At 47.5% G+C, this 24381-nt stretch overlaps 1 protein-coding gene across 2 annotated transcripts; it reads left to right on the top strand.

Moving 5' to 3' along the window:
- The first annotated feature begins 1507 nt into the window (after positions 1–1507).
- LOC141966988 (uncharacterized) lies at positions 1508–8152 on the top strand. Of its 2 annotated transcripts, none has more exons than XM_074920293.1 (7): positions 1508–1793; positions 3656–3843; positions 3944–4003; positions 4194–4535; positions 5258–5333; positions 6017–6103; positions 6871–8152. In XM_074920293.1, exons 2-7 carry the CDS (start codon positions 3669–3671, stop codon positions 7316–7318), a joined length of 1188 nt encoding a protein of 395 aa, XP_074776394.1. In that variant the 5' UTR covers positions 1508–1793; positions 3656–3668; the 3' UTR covers positions 7319–8152. The 2 variants fall into 2 exon arrangements, with proteins under 2 accessions (XP_074776394.1, XP_074776393.1); XM_074920292.1 differs by having other exon boundaries at positions 4191–4535.
- The last annotated feature ends 16229 nt before the right edge of the window (positions 8153–24381 follow it).

Raw genomic sequence — 24381 nt, 5'->3', positions numbered from 1 at the left:
GCTGAGTGCTGGGCCAGAGACCACCTGGAGCCGAGGACCTGCCCAGCCTGTCTCCTGTTGGGAGGCAGCAGCGTGGTGGTGGTGGCGGTGGCCTCGGCCAGGATCAAAGTGCTGATGATGGTTTCCAACACTACGGCCTCTCTTTGCTGCCAGGTCAACCAGAAGGCCCCTCCCCAGGGACAGCTTAGTGCCACAGACACGTTTCTCTGATGAAATGGGGGACCCACACAACAGAAAGGGGGGGTGTGACCCGCAGAGCTGATCATCGAGCTGGGAGCAGTGTGGTGATGTCTCTCCAGAGATGCCCCGGGGTCTTTAGCCACTGACTGTGACTGGTTTCAGGAGGAGGGGAAGGCCCCCCTTATGTCACCCAGGTCTCGATGTCCTGCAGATCTCAGCGTCCCCACGGCAGAGGCTCCACTGCAGAACCTTGGTTTGCTTGTGAGCATCCCAGCAAAATAAATTGGCTGGCCCTGTGGCTCTGTCCCTGACCCCAGGCCATGCCTGTGCCCGGGATTGCCCCAACACAGGGCAGCCCAAGAGCTCCCACCAGCTGCAGGCAGCAGTCAGGCTCCTGCCCGCACCCGTCTCCCCAAGCGCAGGGATCCTGCAGGCATCGGCCATAAAAAAGCGTCACGTTAGCAAACCCCGGGAGTTGCAGCGGTGACATTTTGGGGAGAAATACACAGGGAAAGTAAAACTGTGCACAGCCAGCTTGATGCCTGTGCTGGCCTGAGCCCCAGGGCTGGGCAGGGACCCGCTGAGCCGATGCCACCACTGGGGACACGGAGCCAGGGAGCCATGCGTGTGTGACACACACGTGCAGGAACGGGTGGGCACGTAGCGTGGGAAATCCCTTTGGTTCCTCAAGCAGCGGCCTGTGTGTAGGGTCCTTCTCATTACAAAGCAGGTAAAAAATGAAGTAGCTGGGATGTATCTTAACCAGGGAGAGATCTGGAGGCGGAGAGAGAAAAAAAATGCACAGTCGTTTTGAAGGATGCTTTGAAAGGGAGTAAAACTTGCTGTTAGACTTCCCCCTGAGAGCAAGTCCAATCTCTTTCTCTCTTTCTTTCTTTTGGTGCTCTGTTACTCCCCCATGACCAGAAGGCTGCAGGCATTTCAATTCTCTTCTTCAAGTCCTTGTTTCAAAAAGGGCCCGAAATCCGTTTTCTTCTAAGACGCAGAAAACGGGAAGAACACAATGCAGCTGCCTCTAAGCCTCTCTTCTCCTGTCTCGGGGAGAAAGGAATTCACCAAGCCCTAGAGCCTGACTCACTCACTGTGCGAGCATGAATTAACCAGGAATGTTCGAGAATTATTCCTGAATAATTCATGAACCTGAATTAATCATGCATTTTCATGAATTATTCATGAATAACTCATGGAAATGCAAGGTTTATTCATGCTCCAAAAAACCCAAGGCTTTTTCTCTTCTCTTCTGCTCTCTTTCCCTGTAAGAAACAGACCTGAAACAAGCCTAAGGAGAAAAAAAAAAAAATGTATATGGAAAAATAACAGGAATAATAACGCTGAAACAGAACAACCAGGAAAAAAGAAAGCAAAGGGTCTTTTTTTTTTTCTTGTTGGTTTTTTTATTTTTTTTCTTTGCAGTGGGGACAGCAGGTGGGAGCTTTCTAAGCCGGACAAAGGAGACCTGACAAGGAACTGTGGTGAAGAGACAAGCCCAAGGCAAAGAAGTGTCCGGTCACCTCCTCTCCTGGAGCAGGCAGCTGAGATCTGCATAGACAGGAGACATTTTGCAAGACTCAACACCTGGAAGCAGTGCTAACCAGGCAAGGACCGAGCTCTGTTGCTATCAGGATTTTGATCTCTCTGTCTCTCTGTTTCCTTCTCTCTGTTTTTGTGCATTTGTGCAGTTTTGTTGCTTTCGTTAAGGTAAATGAGCAACTGGTAAGTGGGGCAGGAGGGAGCAGCAGCAGCTATGAAGATCAGTTTTTTTTTTTTCTGTAAATGTTAAAGAAAGAAAAAAAAACCCTCTAGAGAGCTTTATTTTGGGGCTTGTTTGCTGTTTGGAATATGGGGCTTTTTAAAGCAGAGCTGTGTTTCTGGGAGGGAGAGGTCTCAGTTATGCATTTATCCAGGTCTGTAACCTCCCCTGGGCTCAGGAGAGGGTTGGGTGCAGCCGCCATCCAGCAGCAGGGAAGGGGATGCAGGGAGCAAGGCACTTACCACGCAGTTACTTTATATATATGGTGCTTCCTTCTAAAAATAAACCCCAGAGCGTGTCTTGGCCAAGAGAAAAGATTGAAGTGAGTCTGGTGTGAGCCTGTGCCAGCAGGGCAGGCTGGCAGGTTGGTGGGGGAAAGTTACAGTTCCTGCGAGCAGCTTTGCTGAGGCTGGTGATGGTGGAGGGGGATAAGGAGAAGGCAAAGGAGAAAGTTCTCCAGGGTGAACTGAACCTCCCGGGTGAGAGGAATCAACACCAGGCTTGATTTTAATGGTGGTGCAGAGGCAAAATAAAAGACTGCAATAAATTGGGTCGTAGCTGCCTTTCCCAACAGTTTGTCCCACCTCCACCTCTCCTCTCCCTGCCCCGTCTCCCCTCCCATGGGCTTTGGGCACCGTGGACATTTCTCCATGCATTGCCCAGCACAAGGGCTCAGCCCCACTTCCCCAAACCCTTCTGCCAAATGCTGCTGCGGGGCAGAGCAGGATGGTCTGGGGTGATGCTCCGCCAGGGTTCTTAGGAGCTCTGGCAGTTGGTCTCTGCCTAGTTTTGTCCCCATCCATGATGTGTGGGTTGAAACCCATAAAGAAACCCTCCCCAAGGCCAGCAGCCCTTGGCTCCTCACCTGCCCCTGTGGCTCAGGAGGTTTTGAAAGCCACCGCTAGCCTGGCTGTTGTTTGCTTGCTGAGCACTCCCATTCCTCCAGGGATTTCAGGGTAGGGTTTTTCCCCTTCAGCTCTAAGAGGAGAAACAGAGCATCTCAGTGGGGAGAGCAGTGGGCCAGGCCCCCTGAGACCAGCTCCTGGAAGCTTTGGTACTTGTCTGCCTTAGATGTGTACTTCACTGGTCTGTGCCTCAGTTTCCCCATGTGTGAAACAGAGGTCATTTGTTGTTGTGCTTATCAAAGCACCTTGATATTTACTGGAGAAAATAACTGTACAGGCAAAGGAATGATCATTTCCTGGAATACTCCTGGGTCTTTTCAAGTCTCTTCTCTGTTCTGCCTTGATACACAGACATGATCCTCCAGTAGCAAACTGCTGTAGACCCACTGCTCGTCTGAGCTGTGCTGGTTCTCACAGGCAGAGGGACCAGCCTGGCTCTGCTTGGTGGCTTATCCAGCATAATGTCTCCTGAGCGAGAGCTGGTCCTGCCTGTGCCCAGGTGCCCCACGTCATGGCTGGGGCTGCATTTCTTCTGCAAATTAATCTGAGACACACTAAAGGCACATGGAGCTGTGCCCAGATCAGTCCCAGGACAACCTCCCAGGGAAGGGGTTTAGGATGAGGCAAGCACAGAAGAGCAGGAGTGGGAAAGGAGAAATAATCGGTAGAAAAGATGCAGGGACAAGTATTTTATATCTTCAGGCTACACTGCCTCAGGTAGAGCATCATCTGCCAATCCTGCCAACCACGCGAGAGCACGAAGCCGTGCCGTGACCTTCCCCTCCCGCTCCTCCTGCTCCAGGTGGGCAGCCCCGATGTCAGCCAAGCTCTACGTCCTCATCAGCTGGCCCGACGGCAGCCGGGTGATCAACATCGAGAACATCAAGGAGCCCCGCAAGCCCTTCCACCTCTACGCAGTGGGCGAGCAGGTGCTGGCCCGCTGCCCTGGCTTCAGCGGGCTCTACTGGGGGATGGTGGAAGGCATAAGCGGTGAGTGACACCCCTCTGGCTTGGGCTTTGCAACCTGGGGCTGCTCGGGAGCAAGCTTTAGAGGCTGAATTCAATGCTGAAAAGTTCTCTCTTCCTACAGAGCATAAAGATATTTTAGAGAAGAAGCTGCTGGAGGGGAGACAGCTCCTGGAGAAGTTAAGTAAGTAGGATGTTTTGAAGATTGCACCTTTCTGCCTCCACTGAGCTTTTGAGGTGGGAAGATGCTGAGTGCATTGTAGCATAAATTTCACAGTCCTACAATCAGGGTAAAAAGTACCGAACGGGAGGTGGGAGGTACACACCAGTGACACCCCGTTGCACACCTTGAGTATCCACCTTGCTTTCAGAAGAAGAGCCGGCCGTCCACAGCATGATGCCACCCCAGCCAAAAAAATCCAGAAAAACCTTCCCAAAATGGACCCCGGGGAACGCATCCAGGAAATATCACGGCGACAGGATTTACCCTGCCAAGCCGCTGCTGAGGGCGGCCGAGGCCAGCCTGCCCCATGAGGCTGGCAGCTCCTCCATCGCCAAGGAGAGACGTGCCCTGGGCAACACGGCAGGAAGCCCCCGCTCGCTGGCGGGGCCCCCCCGCCCGGCCAGCGCCTTCACACCCCCATCCACGTTTGTCACCATGGCCATGCCGGGGACTTCCCAGGGTGAAGAGGACAGGGCTGGTCCAGCTACTAGAGGTAATCGTGGCTATAAATGAGGACTTTAGCTCTCTTCTGCCTCATCCTGAGCAGCAGGTTGGGATGGGGACCCGCAGGGCTGCCAGGAGACCTCTGCTTTGCTCCAGGGCTGTGTGTGCTTTCATCCAGGGCTACAACGGTTAGAGATGAAATTTTGTGGCCTTTTCCACCTGGGAGATCTCCCAGGTTTAAAGGCAGATGCCTGTGCACACGGTGTCTGCTCTACCAGGCACCACCTCTGTCTCCTAGGCTAGTAGTTCTTTCCCTCCAAGCCAAAAAAAAAAAAAAAAAATCAAGCCTGCCTGAATAACTGTGCAATACCCCAAAGCCTTGTGTCTCGATTAGCCAAACCTTCTCAGCTTTGCCTGTTTCCCTGCTTTTCCAGCCACTACTACAGACATTAAACACACTTATAAAAATATGGTAGTGTGTCTGTGTGCTGGCTAACGGCAGTGTCCAGAGACACATTGCCTCTGCTTGCCTTGCCGTGTCTTTTGTGACGGGAACAGAAGCAGCCCTTGAGATACCACTTTTTTCTAATAACAAAATCCCTATTGTTCAATCCTGGAAAGCGTGTCTGAATCACTCTGTTTATGCAAAGGGAATAACGTGTTGCCATGCAATCTAGCGGGAGTGCTTAGATAATCTGCTCTGGAGACGGAGGGATTCAGGACCTTTCCAACAGCTGGTTTGTTCAGTTTATCTCCCATCCCTGCCTGTAGATTATGTCGCCCTGGCAATGAAGAGGAAGTCAGATGGCATCTTGCCCCAGTGCCAGCAACACCTCTGTCTGAACAGGTAACACATGAAAGCACAGTGAGGACCCTGAGTGTTTCACACTCTGTGTATTTATTTCATAGCGTGGGGTCTGCCCACTCTGTTCCCACGCCCTCGTTGTACTCCCTTTGAGTTAATTCACGCCTAAGCGCGACGTGCAGAAAGTTAACAGGGGTTTGTGCAGGTACATCTATACTGCAGAGCAACCGAGTCGCTTGTGCTCTGGAGTCCTGATCCCTTGGTGGGTCAAATGGGAACCCCGCTCAATATCTCTGTGCCAGGGCTTCCTCTGAGTGGAAAGAGGGGTGCACAGGGGGGTTGTCCACATGGGTGGTTCCAGGGTGGTGAAATACTGGAGCAGGTCGCCCAGAGGGGTTGCAGTGTCCTGTCCCTGGAAACATTCAAGGTCAGGTTGGGGGGTTTTGGGGGCTCTGAGCCATCTGATCTAGGTGAAGATGTCCCTGCTCAGTGCAGGGGGGTTGGGCTTTAAAGGTCCCTTCTATCCCAAACTGTTCTGTGATTCTAACCACTGATATTTCCTCTCGGCCCATTTTATTCTTGCTGCAGAGGAAAACAGAATTGCCTTTGCTTTGAATTCCAACCTTTGAATTACAGATAATTCTCATCAGGAATGCACATGAATATGAATATGAACACGAACTGGTTCTTGTGGCAGCGCTTTTTAGCTTGCTTGTTTCTTCCAGCTGTGAAGAGAGAAAGCTTGATGCTTTGCAGGAGATGGATGACTTTGAGAGAGTTCAGAAAAATTTTGGTCCTGGTGAAATGGAAAGGTAATTAGCAAAAGAAGGCACTTGTTCTTAACTGTATTTTCCTCCTCACTACAAGAACGAACAGTGAGATCACAGCTGGGTGAGAAAATGGGGCAATTTTAGAACCAAGAGCTGCTGAATCTCAATATAATCGGAGCCAGGTGTTTCTTTCTGATTGTAGGGCTTGGAGTTAAGAGATGCAAAAAGGCTCTAAACCGGTGCAGAAACCATAAAGCTCTTGCCTATAACAATCCAAATGGCATCTATCATGTTTGAACAGGGTTGTGTGTTGCTTGTTTTATCCTGTTCTTTTGATGACAAGGATCCAGTGGTGAAGTAGCTGCTAGGGGACACTTTTCCAGCAAAGAAATGAGTGCCCAAAAATCATGTTACAGTACTTGCATTGTCATTTCCCACATGTCTGTTGTTTCATACCACAAATATGTGCCTCCTGGGATTTGCAGGACAGAGCTTATATCTCTCCCTAAAACTGAAAATAAAATTGAGCATCGAAGTCTCCATGCACGCATGAAAAGGCGGGGTTGAGGGTTAAACTCTGAACGTTTTTGAGCTACTGAAAAGTCCAGACCGTGTCATTCTTTTTTCCTGCCTTGCTCCTCATCCAGGCGTGGCTGGATGGGCTGACGCTCGGGCAGAGAAGTTGTCCTGTCCCTGCTTGCAGGAAGCTTGTAATCATGGCTTGGGTGGAGGTGCTACATTCTTCACCAATATCCATAGTGAGGCCACGGTGACTTCTTGCCTTTACACATGTGATTTTACTTTTTCAGGGCAGAGAAGATAGAGCGGCTGGAGAGGATGGTGTTGGACCTCCAACAGGACGTCCTCTCTCTGAAGAAGAAGGTGCAGAGGCTGGAATCCCTCTCCTTCCAGGAGGATCCCCACCGGCAGCCGTGTGAGGTGGTGGAGCTCTTCAACGGCTACACCAAGGAACAGCTCAAAGAGACCATCCGCTTTGACCAGAAAATCAGCACTGCCTGCAAGACACTGCTCTACAAGCTCTTCACATCTGACTATATCCAGAGCCACTCCATCACGGGGCGAAGGGGCAACACTTTCCGAGAGGCGAAGCCCATGATGGATGAACGCTGCATCAAAATCATTAGGGTGCTGTTGAAGCAGAAGTTTGGAGATCACCTCAGTGACACAGTGATCACGGAGAAGATTCAAAATGTGCAGAAAGCCCTGAGGCAGAAGTTTAAGACAGAATGTCTCTGATACGTGGAGGACTTGGTGTCTCCTCCTACCCACGCTGCCTGGTGTACCTGAGCAGTCCTCCCAGAAGAAACCAGTCCAATCTGCTGCTGTTCAGCCGATTCCCCCCAAGGAGCCAACCCCAGTGAACCCCGCGCTAAACACAGCATCAACCTTTTGCTGCCAAACCTCTGCCTGCATTAATCGAGCGGGAAGTTTGCCCAGCTTGGCTAGGGTTTTGCACATCTGCTAGCACTTTACAAGTTCCTTCCCGTGCAGCGTGTGTGCGAGCCTCGCTGCGGGGTGCATGGAACGATCTCTGGGCGTTTTTGATGGACACGCACAAAAGCTTGAGGGTTCCCGTTGGGTCCGAGGATGGGTCAGTAAATCAGCTTTGTTCCACCCTGCAGTGGGTTAGGGAGGAAGATTGGCTCTGGGGTAGAGAGTCCAGCTGCAGACCCGACACGGCTTCTCTCTGCATGCCTGTGGTTGCCTCCTCCTGCCTGTGGGACAATATTTGCTCTCTGCTCCCAGTGAATGTGTTTTACAATTACCTGTAGTAACAGAAAGGCCAGACTCATTAAAACAACACGATAAAACATTCAGAGAAAGATAATTTTTTTTTTTTTTTTTTTTTTTCCCTTCCGTTTTAATGTAGCTGTATGGAAGAAGTGTCTTCACTAACAGAAGTCTGTTGAACGAGAGAAGAGGTTGTCACCCATGGAAATTACGCTGATTTTCCTTTCAAAACCATATTATTTCCAGGGACAAATCCTGTACATTTTTATGACATAAGTGTGGGGGAAGGAGGGCAAAATATGGCCCACTGTAGCTACACCTTTCCTTCAAAGATCAGACACACTACACACTATGAACACAGTCTCTATAATTTAAATATAGTATTTATATCCTAGTTAATAAGTTCCAGGTACAACCAAGGATTTTGCTGTGTGAGAGGCTATAGAGAAGGGCTAGAAAGACATGCATTTTCCTAAATAGTTCACAGATGGAGTTTAGGTGAGTTAAAAGCGTTTTTAACATTAAAAGAATAAGATGCTGACCTAATAGAAGTGCTGCAAAATACCAAACGTTCCCTTTTAAAGAGGCTTTTCAGACAAGAAATGGGTTTTCTAAGTTTAATTTTTAAATTACTTCAGAAAGGAAATGTCAGTTGCTTTGGGCTGATCAAAACATTTGTTTTAATTTATATGTTTTGTTCTGTTTTCACGCTTTAATTTCTTCAGAGCTACATGGGAAATGATAATGCAAAATAAATTTATTAAAAAATGAGGAGCTGTTCTGAGAGGAAAAAAAAACCTGGAAATGTGTTATTTTCAGAATTCCCCCTCCCCCCCCGCCCTTTTTCTCTGGTTGAAAACCCAAATCATTAAAGTAGGGTTAATGCTATGAAGCATTTTGATATGGGAGATATGCTTGCCAACATTTTTGGCACTGTTTTCATCAGCTGTGTGTAACAGTCATGCTAAATTGCCGTAGCCAGTAACTAAAGCTATTCCTTCTGTTTTCCCGGTGCAAATGCTTTTCCTAACTCTCTGTTATGCAAACATGCCAGCGATGATTCCTCATTTGTACGGACCTTGACTTGAGCAGTGGCTGGAGCGGGTCTACTGTGATCACTTAGAGCCACGAGTGCAGCCAGAGCTTGAAAACACGCTCAAACTGGGCAAAACTGCCCCAAAACGTCCTCAGTGCAGAAACACCCCTTAAAACACAGCTGCCTTGCCAGAACCATGTTACCTACCTGCTGCGGGCAACACCTGCGGCTGTCATTGCTCAAGAAAACACCCCCGGAGTTGGTTTTAGTGTTGACTTATCAAAGAGAAGACCGAGGAGGCACAAACAGCCATATTCTGCGGGCACTTGCTTTGGCATCGGCCCTAGGGGCTTTCACACATCTCGCCTGCAGATTCTGCTTCTCGTTTCCCCAGCGACTTCGCCGCCAGCAGCATGGCAGCAGGGAGGGATGGAGAGGACGGGTGCTTCAGACTCACCCCTGTGAGGGACCACCAGCATCTCCTGTGTGCCCAGGGCTGCATCCAAACCATTTCCCTGAACGCACGTTTTTGTCTCAATTATCCCTCCCGGTGCTTCATCAGATCCCTCACCAAGCTGCAGCTTTGAAAGCCAGCTCAGCCAACAAATAAATGTTATTTATTAAAATACGTGCTGCTGCTGTCCTCCCCTGCTGAGCCCCCTCCGACGAGCTGCAGATCATTACTGCACAGGGAGGCAGAAAAACAGACCAAGAGGATGGACTTGCTGGGGGAAGCGATGGCTCCCGAAACGAGTTGTCTCTAATCAGCTCCTCTGGAAGCAGATGAGCCGGGTGACCTTTCTGCTTGAAAGGCCCTTTGGTGGCTCCCTCGGAGGTAAACTTCCCAGCTGAACACGCTTACTGATATTCAGCGAGTGCTCCTGGGAAGCGGGGCCGGCGGCGTGGGCTGATGGATGCTCCCCAGCTCTGCGTGCAGCACAGCCACAGCACTAACGAGCTGACACTCAAACGGGCCCTTCTCGGCTATAAAAGTTGTCCTTGGCTCCTCTTAGCTCCGCTTTGATACGGCGGAGAGGGCTGAAGAAAGGCAACGCAGGCGGCTTTTCGTTAAACTTCATTTTTAAGGTATTTGTGAACCAGAGGCAGCGTTTCCAGGCTAATTGGGAGCACTCGCAGACACCGACAATCAAACGTCACCATGAGGATGCTGATGCTCTCACCTCCCTGAACTCCAGCTCCAGCTAATCAGCCTCGAGAGGGAAGATCATACAGCGCTGAGATGTGGCATCCCTTTGGGGATGAAGGGGTCAGGGAAGATAGAGGAGGAGGAGGAGGGTTTATGCCTGAACTACTTCACTTGGGGATGTTCAAAGCCCGTGTCTCTCTTTAAGCGATGAAGGGCAGCTCCAATGAATTGCCTTAACCTCCCACTTTAAAAGAATTACTGGGAGAAGCCGGACGTCTTTCTGGTGAGATGAATAGCTCAGCTGAATCCTCAGCATCTTGTTAAAAACCATGCTCCTGTTCAGCTTTGGGGCTTTCTGGGTGCAGAAGAACGTGGGCAGCAAGGAAAAGGGTCAGAACTCGGGGTGGTCTTCAAGGAGGTTTTGCGTTTGGTTCAAAAGCAACCAGAAATGGGACCTGTCAACCTTTGTAACTATGGGACAGGCATGAGATATCCAGTCCTCCCCCCCTTCAGCGGGAAGCAGAGCAGCAATGCTGACCTCAGAGGTTTGCACAATCCACCCAGGGTGTGCAGGAATGGAGCAGGGACCTTGCAGGGCTCTGGGGCTCTCTGAGGGTCTTTGGTCCTCAGCACCCCGAAACACTGCAGTGAGGCACTGCCACCCACCGCCCGCCCCACAGTTGCACTTTCTTTCTTTTTTTTTTTTTTTTTTTTTTCTCCTTAGGAACGTGCTGAAAGCTGTGTGTGGCTGCCTGGCAGCAGTGGTGCCAGCAGTACACAGGTTTTCAGGGAAAAATGGGAACATTCCCAGCCTGCTGGGTATCGGCCTTTGCACTGCAGCTGGGCGGCAGCGTGAGGCTTCTGCAGTTTCCACTTGCAGAAGGGCTGCTGATGGGTTTGCTGCCTTCACGTGGGAAAAAGCCCAGTCAAAACAAGAGGGAAATTCTCCGGTCTTTAACCCCATTTATTTCAATTTTATCTCCTTGACTCTGTCAGGGGGATTCCACTGTCCAGCACAGGCAGATTTTAATTGACTCATTTTTTCTTGGCTCGTAAGAAGCACACACTAAGTCTCTCAATATCTGCATCCCATAGTAACGCATTAGTTCAATGAAACCATGCAAACTGTGAGTTATCAGTTAAAGGAATAATGTTAAAATGTAATTAAATCCCTTCTTGGGTTTTAATCAAGGCTTGCAGAGCCTGGCTGCCTTTATGTGAGTCCCAGGCAGTCGCCGCTGAGGCCGCCTGATGCTCAGAGCTTGAGGGATGCACCTGGAAAAATCTTCTGACCCAGAAGACGTGCCTTGGTCTGTATGAGCTCAAAGCTGTGTGCCATCTCCTGCTGGCATTCAACACATAAATACTCAGTGTCACAATAAGATTTTTTTTTTTTTTTTTTTTTTGTTCTGAGAAGTCTTCATCTGGCTTCAGAAAGACAGTGAAAGAGAGAAAAATACACAGAGGTGTGGTCCCAGAGCTGTATGTGTACATTGTATTTGCACTTCTGGAATATTTTTTTACAAAAGTAATTTTTTAAAATCGTTTTACGTTTTTCTTGAAAGCGTACCTGCATATTTTTTGAGAGTGCGTACACGTACCTGGTAGGTGTGCAAATAAATCAGATTTTGTAACTTCAAGCAATCTTTCATGTTTCTGCTTCAGTCACCTATTCATTACATATAATTTTTACCGGTATTTCTCTGTCTGCCGTACATGATTACATTATTCCAACTCATATCTCTTTATCTCCCCCATCTATTCAGAGTCAAATGGAACTGGGGAGATCGTTATCAAAACGCAGAAAGCGTAGAAATAAAATTAACCATAGCACCAGTTCTCTGTGTGCTGAATACACTGAGGAAATGAAAGGGCCTTCCACTTCTAATAAAATCTGGATATGAATTGCCTCATAAGAGCTTAAATGAATTATATTCAGAGACCAAAAAGAGAAGAGAGAGCTCAGAGCCCTTTGACTGCAGGATGGCTGCTCTCGTTGCCTTGACGTGCAGCACATCAAAACATGCCATGAAAGCCTGGGAAACAGGTGTGATGTTCTGCTCGGAAAGTGAGCTTCAGGACTTGCCAACATGCTTGAGTCACAGGTCCACGGGTGGTTAAAGCCCCTCCCAGTGAAATATTCATCCCATTGAGGTTGCCACAGATCTTCCTGCTACCTCCTGAGGGCTCAACCATGGCTTCAGCTCGTGCCCAATTCCCTTGATGATGGAGGAAGGACCCTGCGGAGGAGTGATGGCTTCTCACCCCTGGGCTTGCCCCTCTCCCATCCTTCCAGGGTCCCAGGAAGGTTCTGGGGTATGGACGTGGTTCCTCAGCTTCTTTGCCTCAACACTGCAAGATGAGGTCTGGCGGGGAACATGTCCCAGTTCCTCCGCCTGGTAAAGCACCGGTGTCCCCTTGTCAGCAGAATGTCCCAGGCATTTCACTCCTCATGGACGCAGTTTGCAGACATGCTTGCTTTTAAGCCCGTGTTTTATTAGGTGGGGTTTTGTGTTAGGCACAGGGAATTAGCCGGGGCAAGGGGACTGTGTGCCTAACACAATAACGGAGAAATTAGAACCCCACACGCCTAGGAGTGCATGATGCTTATTGATTGTTTCTCTTAAATATAAGCAGTGTAGCCCAGAACGTCAGGCATCCAAGGGAAGAGGAGACTGCAGAACCGACATACTCCTGGTATGAATAATCGTTAAACTCCGAAGGATTTTATTATTATTACCATTAATTCTAGTTGTACTATGCCCAGAGACATGGAAGGTGGAGATAGATGGGTTCATGACCTACATATTACAGGCTAGATTTTTATCCTGGTAATATGAGAAAATCAATCATTTCTTAAGTGAGAAGACTGATAAAAATCACTGACTTCAGTAGAGCAACATCATTGCTACTGTATGTTCAGCCAGCTCACTGGAGTGGTGCTGGAGAAGGATTAAATCCCTTTTCTTTATTTAAACTCAGTTTGCCCCATGACCGGGAGGCAGTTAACACCGTCCAGTGTTCACACCTTTGTCTGTGGGCAGGATTTCCCCTTTGTGGTAACCTGCTCCTGCCAGGGTTGGTTATCTCCCCATCCCATTTGTTGTCCCCTTGGGCTTTTTCATACCCTGAAGTCAGAAGAAATTGCCAAAAGTGAATGAAAGCTGTAGAAAGTTCCCGCCAGCCATAGCATGGGTGGGCCAACAGTCAGAGGTTGTTCCTTTAAAGTGGTTTGGACCAAGAGTAAAATACTATCGTGATGCGGGAACCCCACTTTTCATCACACTCCCAAGATCACCCAAGTGTATTCCTTTGTAACTCACCGTATTATAGAAAAGCCCTGAGCAAGGGACTCACTCCTCTCCTGGAAGGTAAAAAGCAAAACAAGCTATAAAACACGCTCACAAAATGTCTTCCTTCGTTCGCCCGGACCAAAAGGGACCGGCAAATGGCTCTCTGCTTTTTGAGTCTTTGTGCAGCACCTTTCCCAATTCTCCCTTGAGCTGAGCCAAGAGGGAGTTGGGTTTTCTGTCTGCAGAAGTACTGCCTTTCCTTTTGGAGATGTCTCCGTATTTCTTGGCTCAGAGTTGAAGGAATATCAACATATTCAGGACCCTTCCAGTGAGACAATTAAGGTGAAAAATGAAATCAGTCATTTTAATGGGTTGTTTTGGTAAGAGGAATTTTACAGCTTATTGTAGTCTTGCTGTTAATTCAGTTAATTCCTATTTATATAATACACACTGCTGGGTCAGTTTATACTCAGTAGTGGGCTAGGAACATTTATTTTCAAGGAGGAAAAGCCATTCCTGAGAGAGCTGGCAGCCCCAGGGACAGACCTGCTTTCTGGTGAATGATTTGAAAGCTGAGAGCGTCTGCCCTGCATTTTTTTCCCCGTAATTTCTGCAGGTTGTGGCTCGCGCTCTTGCGCTTGCACAACTCCGAGGGCTGCATTTACAAGGTCACTCGAGAGCCAGTGGTACCAACCAGCGTAAGGTGGGTGTTTCCAAAGCACTGCAGCAAGGTAGGGACCTAACAGCACCGGTCTCTAGGAAAAATAACCCACTAACCCTGGCTGGCCCTGCAAAACTATCATAAATCTGAGTAATCTTTGATGACAAGTGGTCTGGAAAGTGGGAAACGAGGAAGCTCATGTTCTCTTGTGAGAAGAAAGATAAGTTAATTCTCGATTAGGAAAGACGGCAAATGGAGGCACTTCCAGCTGCGCGAACATTATCTTGACATTGCTTGTTAAAGTTAAATGCCCAAGGATGACAGTTACCATGAATTAGCTACAGAGTATGTTTTATTGTGTTTTATGTTCCTTAGGGCTGACATGCCAGGAACTTCTAAAGAGAATAAAAACATAGAAGGGAAGGCCTCCGTGCGGGCTCAGTTTGAATTTGTAATGCCTGGTTATTAAAAACGCCGCACAGCCAAAAAAAAAAAAAAAAAAAAAATCCCATGTGATACCCATATGGTACAGGTTAAGCTTCAGCATGCTCTGTCTTTATAAATAAAAACATGGACAAGTGGATGACAGACAGAAACCTACCTTAGCACAGGAATTGTTTTTTCATTTTCTAGGCTGAGAACTGGGATGACGTTTTCAGTAAGCTGCTGAACTGTCAGCTCTTCCCATCTATTTATTTCACAGGACGCCAATGCAAGGTCTGATTTTCATTGCTGAAGTCAGCGTGAATCTCACTCAATACTTTCTACCATCAGAAGTTCAGATCCAAGGAAAAAAAAAAAAAAAGTTATCAGAACTCAGCCGGATTCAATTTTCAGTCCCTGGATTTCAGTTGGACAACAATCCGTAAGAAAAATGCAAATACATTTTTTTTTTCTGCAGACAGAAATGAGAGAAGGTGCTGAGAGCTCCCGTGTTGTTTGATCACATTAAAGCCTTTCCTGCAGAAAGTAAATTGGTGAAATTCTGCTTGAAATGTGCTGGATGCATTTAAAGGCAAAGAGATGAGATGAGTAAACCTTCCTCAGCTTGGAATAGCCTCCCTCAAACCTTCATATTTATCCACTTAAATACAAGGGCAAGATTTTTTTTTTTTTTTTTTTTTCTGGCTCATCTGTGGATTCAGCCTGTGTACTTCTCGTTTAGCAATCCACTTCGCCACAGAAAAAAAAGAATCAAAGAGGTTTCAGCTCTTTCCCTTACTCCAGCCTTTTCTGTCTTGTAATGTTAATGAGTGATAATGCTTCATGATTTTTTTTCACAGGCTATTGCTGCTGAAAATTGCTTTGGTGCATTGGGACTGTTATTCACTGGGGATATCAAGAGCTTTTTGCAAAGCAGAGGAACAAAGATCAAGGAAGTGCTGTGGTTAGAAATCCTATAATAGTCTGACCTTTATCTTGTCTCAGAGTCAACTTCTAAAGAGTGGGTCCTGTCCCCCCTCACCAGGCACGTTAGGGATGCGCAGGCCAGCTCGCTCCCTCCCTTTCTTGCACCAGAACTCACACATCCAAAAGGCAACACTTTCCACCCAAATTGAGGAAGTACTGGACAAAGCTTTTGCTTTTCATGATTTACTAAGCTTAAATCTATTAAATAAAAGGCTGAAGAGCGTATTACCTGGGGTGAAATGAGTTGTGAGGAGAGGCTGGGGCAGCTGTGTGGCTCCATCCCTACAACCTCCTCACTGTCCCTGCAAACGTGGAATTTAAATAGCCAATATTTCTTTTGAAACGGTGGTGGCTGAGGCATTAATTTAAGCAGGAGGGATGGGAAGGACTCTCCGGTGTACCAAATAATTTATCTAATATGAGTCTGTGACAGAGCAAACCCTATCCTCTCCTCAAGGCTCTAGGAAAGATTTTTTTCTGTAGGTGGTGGTGTTACCCCCAGCACATGTGTCACCGTGGCAGGAGCCGATGGCCAGACCCTGCGCAGGGCCATGAGGGAAGATGAGTTCTGAAATCTTCTTGCTTTTCAAAGCAAACCCAGCTAGTCCTCCACACACCCCCTCGTTGCCCCCACGGCACTAGCACGTGCACAGATGAATACGGAGCCTTTGTCTTCTTCCACTTACTTCAAGCCCCCGGTTTTGTAGCTCCGTGGGGGACTTGAAGTGGGAATGGCTGCACAGGTGATACCCTACGGCCGGATTCAAACCCAGCGGGTGTCCCGTAGCTGCTGGCAAAGCAGTGAGGAACGGGACAGAAGTTCTGACTTCTTTGCCTTCTCATTTTGGCACTGAGAAAATGCTTTTGGCCTTTTCTGTCCTTCAGCGTTTTCCGGAGGGGCTGGACGCAGGTGTTTCACAGCAAAAACAAAACGAGAGCTGTCTAATACGTGGGTGAGGTGTAATATCTTCACTGTTGAGGTCTGTTTGGAAGGAGGCTTTAAGGCAGCTGTATCCCAAGCTTGCAGAGGCACTGGCAGGGGATTTCTAGACTCCCAGTGTACTGTATCTGGAGAGATACCAGCTCTGGATATTAAATAGCCTTTAAGGTAACAGGAGCAGCTGCACAATGTTTTTGTAGACCAAAGGTGCAGCTCTGGCAGCACTAAATCTGAAAAGTCAACAAGCAAATTAAACACTACGGGTTAGCTGTAAGAGCTGAGATACCCAGCCTGAGGCTTGCCACTGAAATTGGTTATGAGAGACCATAATTGAAAGGAAATCTGATATTTCTAAATCTCACAAGGTTTGGAAGCTGCGGGTGAACGCAGGCTGGGTCATGGTGTGCATATGCCAGTGTGTGCGCGTCCATCCTGTGACCAACCACTTAACCTTTCTTGCAAGCATCCACAGATCATCTTGTTTAATATTATCGTAGTAATTATCACTTGCTTGTATCAAAATCTAGACTAAGCTTATTAATTATTTATTACATCTACTTTCCTTTACGTTGCCCTTTTTTTTTTTTTTTTTTTTTCTGTGTGGAGAAGGGAGTGTGTCTGGTTTGGGGTTTTGATGACTATTTTTTTATTATCCCATGTAACAAGGTCTTACATCCTACAGGTGACCGGCTTTTAGAGAAACAGTGCTCTGAAATGTCCCTACCCCATCATCTTCTACCAGATTTGGAGTCTGACCTTGGTCAGCACCATCTAAGGTTCAGTTCGGCCCCTGAGTATTGAAACACTCCCACCAAGGCTTGGGGGTTCCTGTGGACGGTCCCAGCCCTGCTGCACAGACTGTGTTTATCAAAGTGGATTCCAGCACTTCTTGCCCTCGGTGGTTTTGGGTGCCAGGTCGCCCTGCACGCTGCGTTCCTAGATGAGGAACCAAAGAGACAGAGCTGGAATCAGCTCCCAGTGGCTAACTGAGCTGCTGGCTGCCAGCTGGAGAGGAGGCCAATGGAGAGATCCACCACAATCATTTTATAAAGAGTGGAGACATGTGTTGCACGTGCAAATATGAGTGGATATGTCAGTGCAAACCCATTCTTCAGGAAAAGGGCAGGGCAAGAGCAGATGCTCTCCCTTTTCATCTACCCAGCATAAAATAGGTTTTGCTCAAGGTGCCAACCTTTATTTCTCAGAAATAATTTTACTTCTTCTTTCTTCCCTGGACATAAATGCATCTGTTTTTGTTTGTTATCCAGAAAAAAAAAAAATGAGGAAAGAAACCTTCACTTATTCCCGCTGTTCAACTTTGATAAAACTATAGCTTAGAAAACTCTACATATTAATAGTGTGAATCATTTAAGTGAGGTACATTATGTTTTCAATTTCCGTGATGCTTTTAGTGTAGGCACCTTATTCAGGGGCTGCTGTTTAATCTGTTGTAGCAATCTTGAACATTAAAGCCAGGTTATTTCACAAAGGGATGTATTCCTTTCACTGGGGAGGTTAATATCACCCGTGATTATATTTGACATTTGGGCCTGGCATATTATTTTTCACACTGTGTCTGAACGTAACTACCCACTCTTCACATGAGCCGTGTTTGAAGTGGGTACATTTCAAATATCTGCACACATCCATAAGTGTCATCCTAACAGCCTCATCGCTGTAAATAAGAAAAGACAATTTAATGAACAGAATGGGGAGGGGGAATGCAGGAAATGAAATTTTCTCTGGTGGGTAAGCAAGCAAGGGATAAATATTATTGTTGTGCATGCCTGCTGAAGAAACTATGGAAGGGTGGTGGGTGCCATGCTCCTTGGATGAGGATCTCCAGAGCATCATCACTTGAAAGCATCCCTGAACAAACGCTACTGAAATACAGCTGATGTGCAGCCAGGCATCCCAGCTTCCTGCAGGGGTTCATTTCATAACGCAACCCACACCATGGCTTAGAGGTCTGCTCTCACCAAGAAACAGGGATGTATTCGAAGAGACGGGGTCAGAAGCTGATGTCTCAGACCGAGCAACATTTCACGTCCGTCAGAGCCAATGGACTCTGGGTGGCTGTCAGCACAGGGCTGCTTCAGTATGAGCCTAAAAGGACTCTTCAGAGCTGAAGAGGGGAAGATTCACCTTGAATCCCAGTGCTGGCCTGCTGAGGATGGTAATTCTCAATTAGGGTAAGTGCCTTTCGTTTAGCGCTCAAGGGAGCCTGTGTCATGGACATCAATGACTCATCCGTGTCTCTACATGAATAGATTTGCCAACTTCAGCTGTTAATCCTCTGTTTGAACCCTACTTGGTCCCTTTTGTCCTTGGGAAGAAAAAGCTACCAATGGTCAAACTCTAGGCACTGTGCTTGGGCACAAATAACTCGGGGAACTTACCGCCACACGATCTCAGCAAGACCTAGAGCTGAGCAAGATCTTAACAAAACCAGGGCCTTTCTGCTTAAAATGATGTCTCCTTGGTCCCGTTGCTTTCATTAGCCAACTGTTTGCGATGTGTGGAAGCCAGCAGAGCCCTGATGTAGCTGTGGCTGTTGTGTTTTGTTTTGGTTTGGTTTTTTAAATCACTGCTGTCCTATTTCTGGCTCTGTTTGTTCAGCCTTAGAGCCTTAGTTGTCTTAATGAACTATGAAAACAGAGCAGTAGGCTGAAAGGGAAGAATAGGACCCGAGGAGACAGCAGTTCAGGAGAGAGAAAGAATAAGTGGAATTAAATTACCACCAATTTCCGAGGCATGACAATGCATTAGTGGATTTCATGGAGGATTCAAACAACCAATCTCGAAAAAATTCTCTTCCCAAAATTCCATGTCATCAAGCATCATTTCCGCAGTCCCTTCCTTTGATTTATTTTCAAAGCCAGCTGATAATGCCCCCATGTCTTCTGCCTTTGTCATTTATCTGTTCCTAACATGGATGAAATATAGTGGACGAAAGACCCCAAACAGCAACAGCAGCAACTCTATCCCTCCTTTAATGCAGTGCAGGTAATTTGAGACAAATGGGACTGTGCAGGACTACAATATCAGACCTAAGCATCCAACAAAAGAAAGAATACCCGGTGTCTAGGGTCTCTGAGCACTGCCTGGGTAAAGACACCAACACACGGGATCGGAGTCAACTGCCCTTTGTTACCTGTGGGCAGACCGTTAGATAACAGAGGGTGGCCTGCAAGTGGAAACTCTACTTGAAAAAATCTGAGTAGAGCTAATCAAAATGAAGCCATATGTATTAATTTCAAAACTCCCTGAACTCAACAGGGCTAGGATTTCAGTCTGAAATCCCCCTGTTGCTCTTATATATTAATACAGTCGCAGAGTGGTAGAAAATGGGGCTGGGAGAGGCATCAGGACATCACAGAAATCTGCTCCTCCATCGACCTATATCTGATCTATCAGTTCTTATCATCCTGTTTTCACGAATCTTGTAAGCTTGGAGATGTTACTGTCCCCCATGCAATTAGTTCCATTGTTTCAGTGTCCCTACTACAAGGGAGGTTTCTCCAACACGTAACTCCTCCCTGGCATGGCTTAGGGGAGCTCCAGAGGGGAGTCCAGGGTACAGGCAAGCTTGCCTGTTATTTCAGAAGTGGCCAAGTGGAATATTTTATGGTTTATAAGACAGAGCTTTGGGCTGCCTGATGGCTTTCTATGCGTCAGCCCCAAATTTTAGAAATATCTCTGTTTTCAGCAGTGACACAGGATTGCTTAAGCAGAGCTGGTCATGGAGGAGACCAGCTCCAGTCACAGGAAATCTCCTTGTGAAACGCACCTCTGGACCCCCCTTCCCCTTCTCCTTGTCCCCAATGCATCTGCCTTCAGACCCTGTTCTAGTGGGGATTGCTGTATATAAATATTGTGGGATTTTTTTATGACTGCAATTTTGCTTAACATTGCCCCTGAAGAGCTCTGTAGTGTTTTTCAGAACTCTAAGTACAAGAGCTCCTTGAATCTTTCCCCTAAGTGTTCCTATTGCTGTCAGGAAAGAATATTAGAAGAGTGTGGTCCTGACTTCCACTCTCTCATTTGGAGACGGTGATTCATGTTTTATAGCATCTTCCTCCCATTACCGCCAGCTCTGCTTTCCTGGGGCTTCTTCTGCAGCATCTCATACAACGGGAGGACTAATGAGTTTTTACATCTCATGGGTTTGTATCCTTTATCCCCATGTCTGTCCCCTTTTATTTCAGTAACCTCGATCCTGGACGAGACAGGGCAGCAGAAGGACTGTTCTCTGGAGGCACGGACGCAGATTGGTCCACCAGTGCGTCAGCACCACGTTGCCATCAGAACATACGAGGGATAAAGCTTTCTACTTTGTTTCATTTGCTTTACTTAGGCCATATTTTTCACAAAACTTTTATTTGAGGCTCTTCCTTCCTTTCTTCTAGCCATCGTTTGGCCCATAACTGTATGATTTTAAACACTGATAGTGAACCAAACATGAGAAGCAACTGGATCAGTCAGCACAGTTGCAGCAACCTCATCTCCTTTGGAAACCAGGATAAAAATCCAGTTTCAGGGATTCTGAAAGTGCAGGGAGGGGATTCACCTACACTACAAATAATTCCTACCAGGGGATGCTTGTGAATGCCATTTGATTAGAGCTCACTATTGCGGGGTGGAACAGCTGGGCTTGCTAATAAAAATGCCTTGCCTATCATCAAGCAACAATTTTGCAAGACAGGAGTATTTTAAACAAAATAATTATTTGTGAAAGAAAGAAAAGATTTCTCTAGTATCACAACATCTGCTTGTGATATTAGGGAGTGAAATGTCATGGACTTTTCAGAAGGAAACTGGTTATTTATAGGCATACTTCATAACAAGGGGTCAGAACAATTGTCTGAGTTGAAGAGGAGCTCGTTATTTTTTTCTCTCCCTCTCTTTTGTCAGGGCAAGCAGCTGCTCCTGGGCTGTGCTCAGCCCGGACCTCTCTGCAGAGCAGCAGTGCCACTGCACGGGGCGCAGCTACACGGATGACGGCTGCCATCGCTCTCCTCATTAAGGGACCGTCCCCACGGGGGACTGAGCCTCCAGCCTCAAAGGCAAGGATGGAACTTTCCTGGTAGGTGGCAAAACCATCGGTTGGATGAGGCCGCTATTTCATTTCAGACTTGGTTAGAGGAGGAGACCCTTGGGGTGGTGGTGAATGAGGAACGTCTGAGAGTCTCCAGTGCTGGTGACTTGCCTGGGTTTAGGTTCTCAGGCTGGGGTTCCCATCGAGGGGATCCTCCCCAGGAGTGTTCCCCCATTGAGCTCACCCTGCCATGCGGTGTCACTCCTGCTGTGGGGGTGAGCTGTGTTCCCCCCAGACCCGGGACTGGGGCTGCAGGACCCTCCCTGGGCATCCTGCCCGTCTCCACTGCTGGTCCAAAGCAGGTCGCTGCTTTTCGAAGCGCTTTGGTGAGCTTTGCAATAGTCGTGGGTTGAGTTACTGAGGGGCCGAGCTCTGCTTCGCTGAGCTTCCATGTTCTGGGAAATGAGATAAACTCTGGCACAGGCTTTGCATTGCTAATTAGCACAGAGTAAATTAGCTAGCATCCTGTGCAACAGGCACTGATGGTGCGCTAACACTGACCGGTTTTGGATGGTGATCGCTGGGATCAGAGCAGGGATAACTGGGATCAATTTTACTGAACATCTCTCCTGCATGAAACCTGTTTGGCGTGGAAGGGGGCATGGTGGTGAAGTGGGACACCATCACCTCACCTTGGCTTCTGAATAGTGCACCCCACCCTCGTTCCCAGGCCAGGAAGCTGCAGGATCATTTTCCTCATGGACATGTGTAACGGGAATGGATGCTTTCAGGCTGTGGTGTGGACTCAGCTCATCCCAAGCTGGTCCCAAAAACATTCCAGAATTCTGATTGCTCCCACCTCTACCAAACAAGATTTGTGCCTGCAGCTCAGCTGCTGGGGCTGGAAAGCCCTCAGTGCCCACAACTCATCCTGCAGCACAAGCAAAGCCAAAAAATCTGGTTAAAACATGATGGAGGAGAACAATTCAACTAATTCAGGGATTTGGAGATAAAAATCCAGCAGAAAATTTTATGCACATTTGTACAGGTGGTACCTACTGGGTAGAAAAATACTATAATTTGAGAATTTGCACTTTGAGAATTAATATGAGCCCATTTAATTGCCCAGGGAGAGCTAAGGGTGAGCGAGTGACTCTGCTTGGATCTCCACACTGGCTTTTATTTTCAGTTGTTCAAACCCAGCACCACTTTCAACTGGGGTTTTTTTGTACAAATAAGAGTGAAAACAACAATAAGCCCTTCATCGTGAAGTAGAGGAACATTATTCTTCTCTCAGGTTTCTTTGTAAGTCATATATTAAGGCTGCAAAAGCAAACACTAGTCCACCTGTGTGCCCACTAAATCATATTAAGCTCCTATAAAATACAACACTCTCCCCATGGACACAAAGTTCTTGCTGAGAAGCCCAAGGATATCATGAATTGACCAAAGGAGTGAAGGCCTTTATATTTTTTATTGAATTATATTTTTTTTCTTTTTTTTTTTTTAGAAATCCACCAAATTGAAGCCCTGTCGCTCACTGCTCAGAGCCATCTGCTTCCTATTGCTAGTAACGAAGGCCAGGATTTTTAGCTCCAGCCTCCAATTTCATAGCTCGTTATTTGCTGGCTAATCAGAGCTGCTTTCCTTGGGAAAATGGTTGGTTCCATGTGCAAGTCTGGCCACAATGTGGTCCAGCTTTACTCCAGCTGCTTGGCATGACCACATCCCTGTGCTAGGTGTGAGCATCTGTGCAACCTGTGCTGCCAAAGTGTGAGTAAGTGCTTTCCTTTTGATTATTCTTCTCCTTAATCTTGACAGTTTGGGTGTTTGATCATCTGCTGTGTGAGGTGTTCCCAGTGTTGTTGGGTCCTTGGGGCTGTGCTGAAGCTGGGTTGAGCAACCCTGTGGATGTAGTGGCTTGAGGTGAGCCATTCTCTGGGGTGAGAGCTGAGGTTACTTAGGGGGGGAAAAAAAGAGGCAAAACCTAGGCTGGGCTTTTCATATATGGAGAAAAGTGTGAGCAAGCCACAGATCAGGCTTTTCTCTTCCAGCATCTGGCATTGCAGCCCCATCTGAAAGCTTGCTGAGGTCTGGTGAGCAGATAAGGGAGATGGAGGCTCCCAAGGCAGTTGTATTTCAGGAAGAACTTACTTGTGTTCAAATCGTAAGTAGTTTTCTCAGCCTTGCAGGGAGGCGATGGGCTTTGCTTTAACCACAGTTGCAAATCCAGGCCAGAGCCAGGGTCCTGCCTGGTTGCTGCAAGTCGCCACAACTTCAGCGCAGACAAGACTGGTGCCTCCTCATCCCACCTTCACTGACCAGAGGAGTGGCCCAAAGTTCTCAGAGCATCTGTGCCAGCAGTAGTGAGGTGAAACTGAGCCTTGGATCTGCTCTGCTCCTGCCTGGGCATGGCTGGCTGGGCTCTTCCCAAAGTGGGGCTGGTCCCCAGGCTCCTGCCTCCATCACCCTCTTCTCTGAGGGGCTTGATGTTCCCCCTCCTGCCAACACTGACCCCGAGGGCTGGATGCACCGTTTCAATCTCTTCCCTCCTCCTCTCACCTCTGACCACTGCTGCTTCCCCAAATGCTGGGGCAGAACATGAGGATTACAGATCTCTTCAAGAGAAGAATAATATTTTACAGGTGTAACTTTCACCCTTTTCACCATGCTGCCACAGGATCAATAATTGCCAGGAAGAAAAAGCAGTTATCAACTGACGTACTGAAGTTTTGTTCAGCTAAAGGGAAGCAAATATATTTGTTTCAGGGATTGGTGGGTGGATTTTGGGTTTTTGTTTGTTTGTTTGTTTGTTTGGTGTTTTGTAAGATCTCATCCCTCTGGGCAGGGACCAGAGGATCTTATCTGGATCTCTCAGGGTTTCTCTCCATTGCCTAAGTACCTTGTAATGGTTACATGTGAACAGCTTCTGCATTTTGTAGCTGCATTCAATCAGTGATAGTAATTACTACAGCATCTATTACTTTTATTAGATTTCCATTTAAATAGAACCTGGTGCTAGAACTCAGACTATGTCCCCTCT

Source organism: Athene noctua, chromosome 16 (assembly GCF_965140245.1).
Source record: "Athene noctua chromosome 16, bAthNoc1.hap1.1, whole genome shotgun sequence".
Classification (NCBI taxonomy): Eukaryota; Metazoa; Chordata; class Aves; order Strigiformes; family Strigidae; genus Athene; species Athene noctua.
The sequence above is the reverse complement of the archived record's forward strand: the minus strand, read 5'-3'. Positions and strand labels throughout refer to the sequence as shown.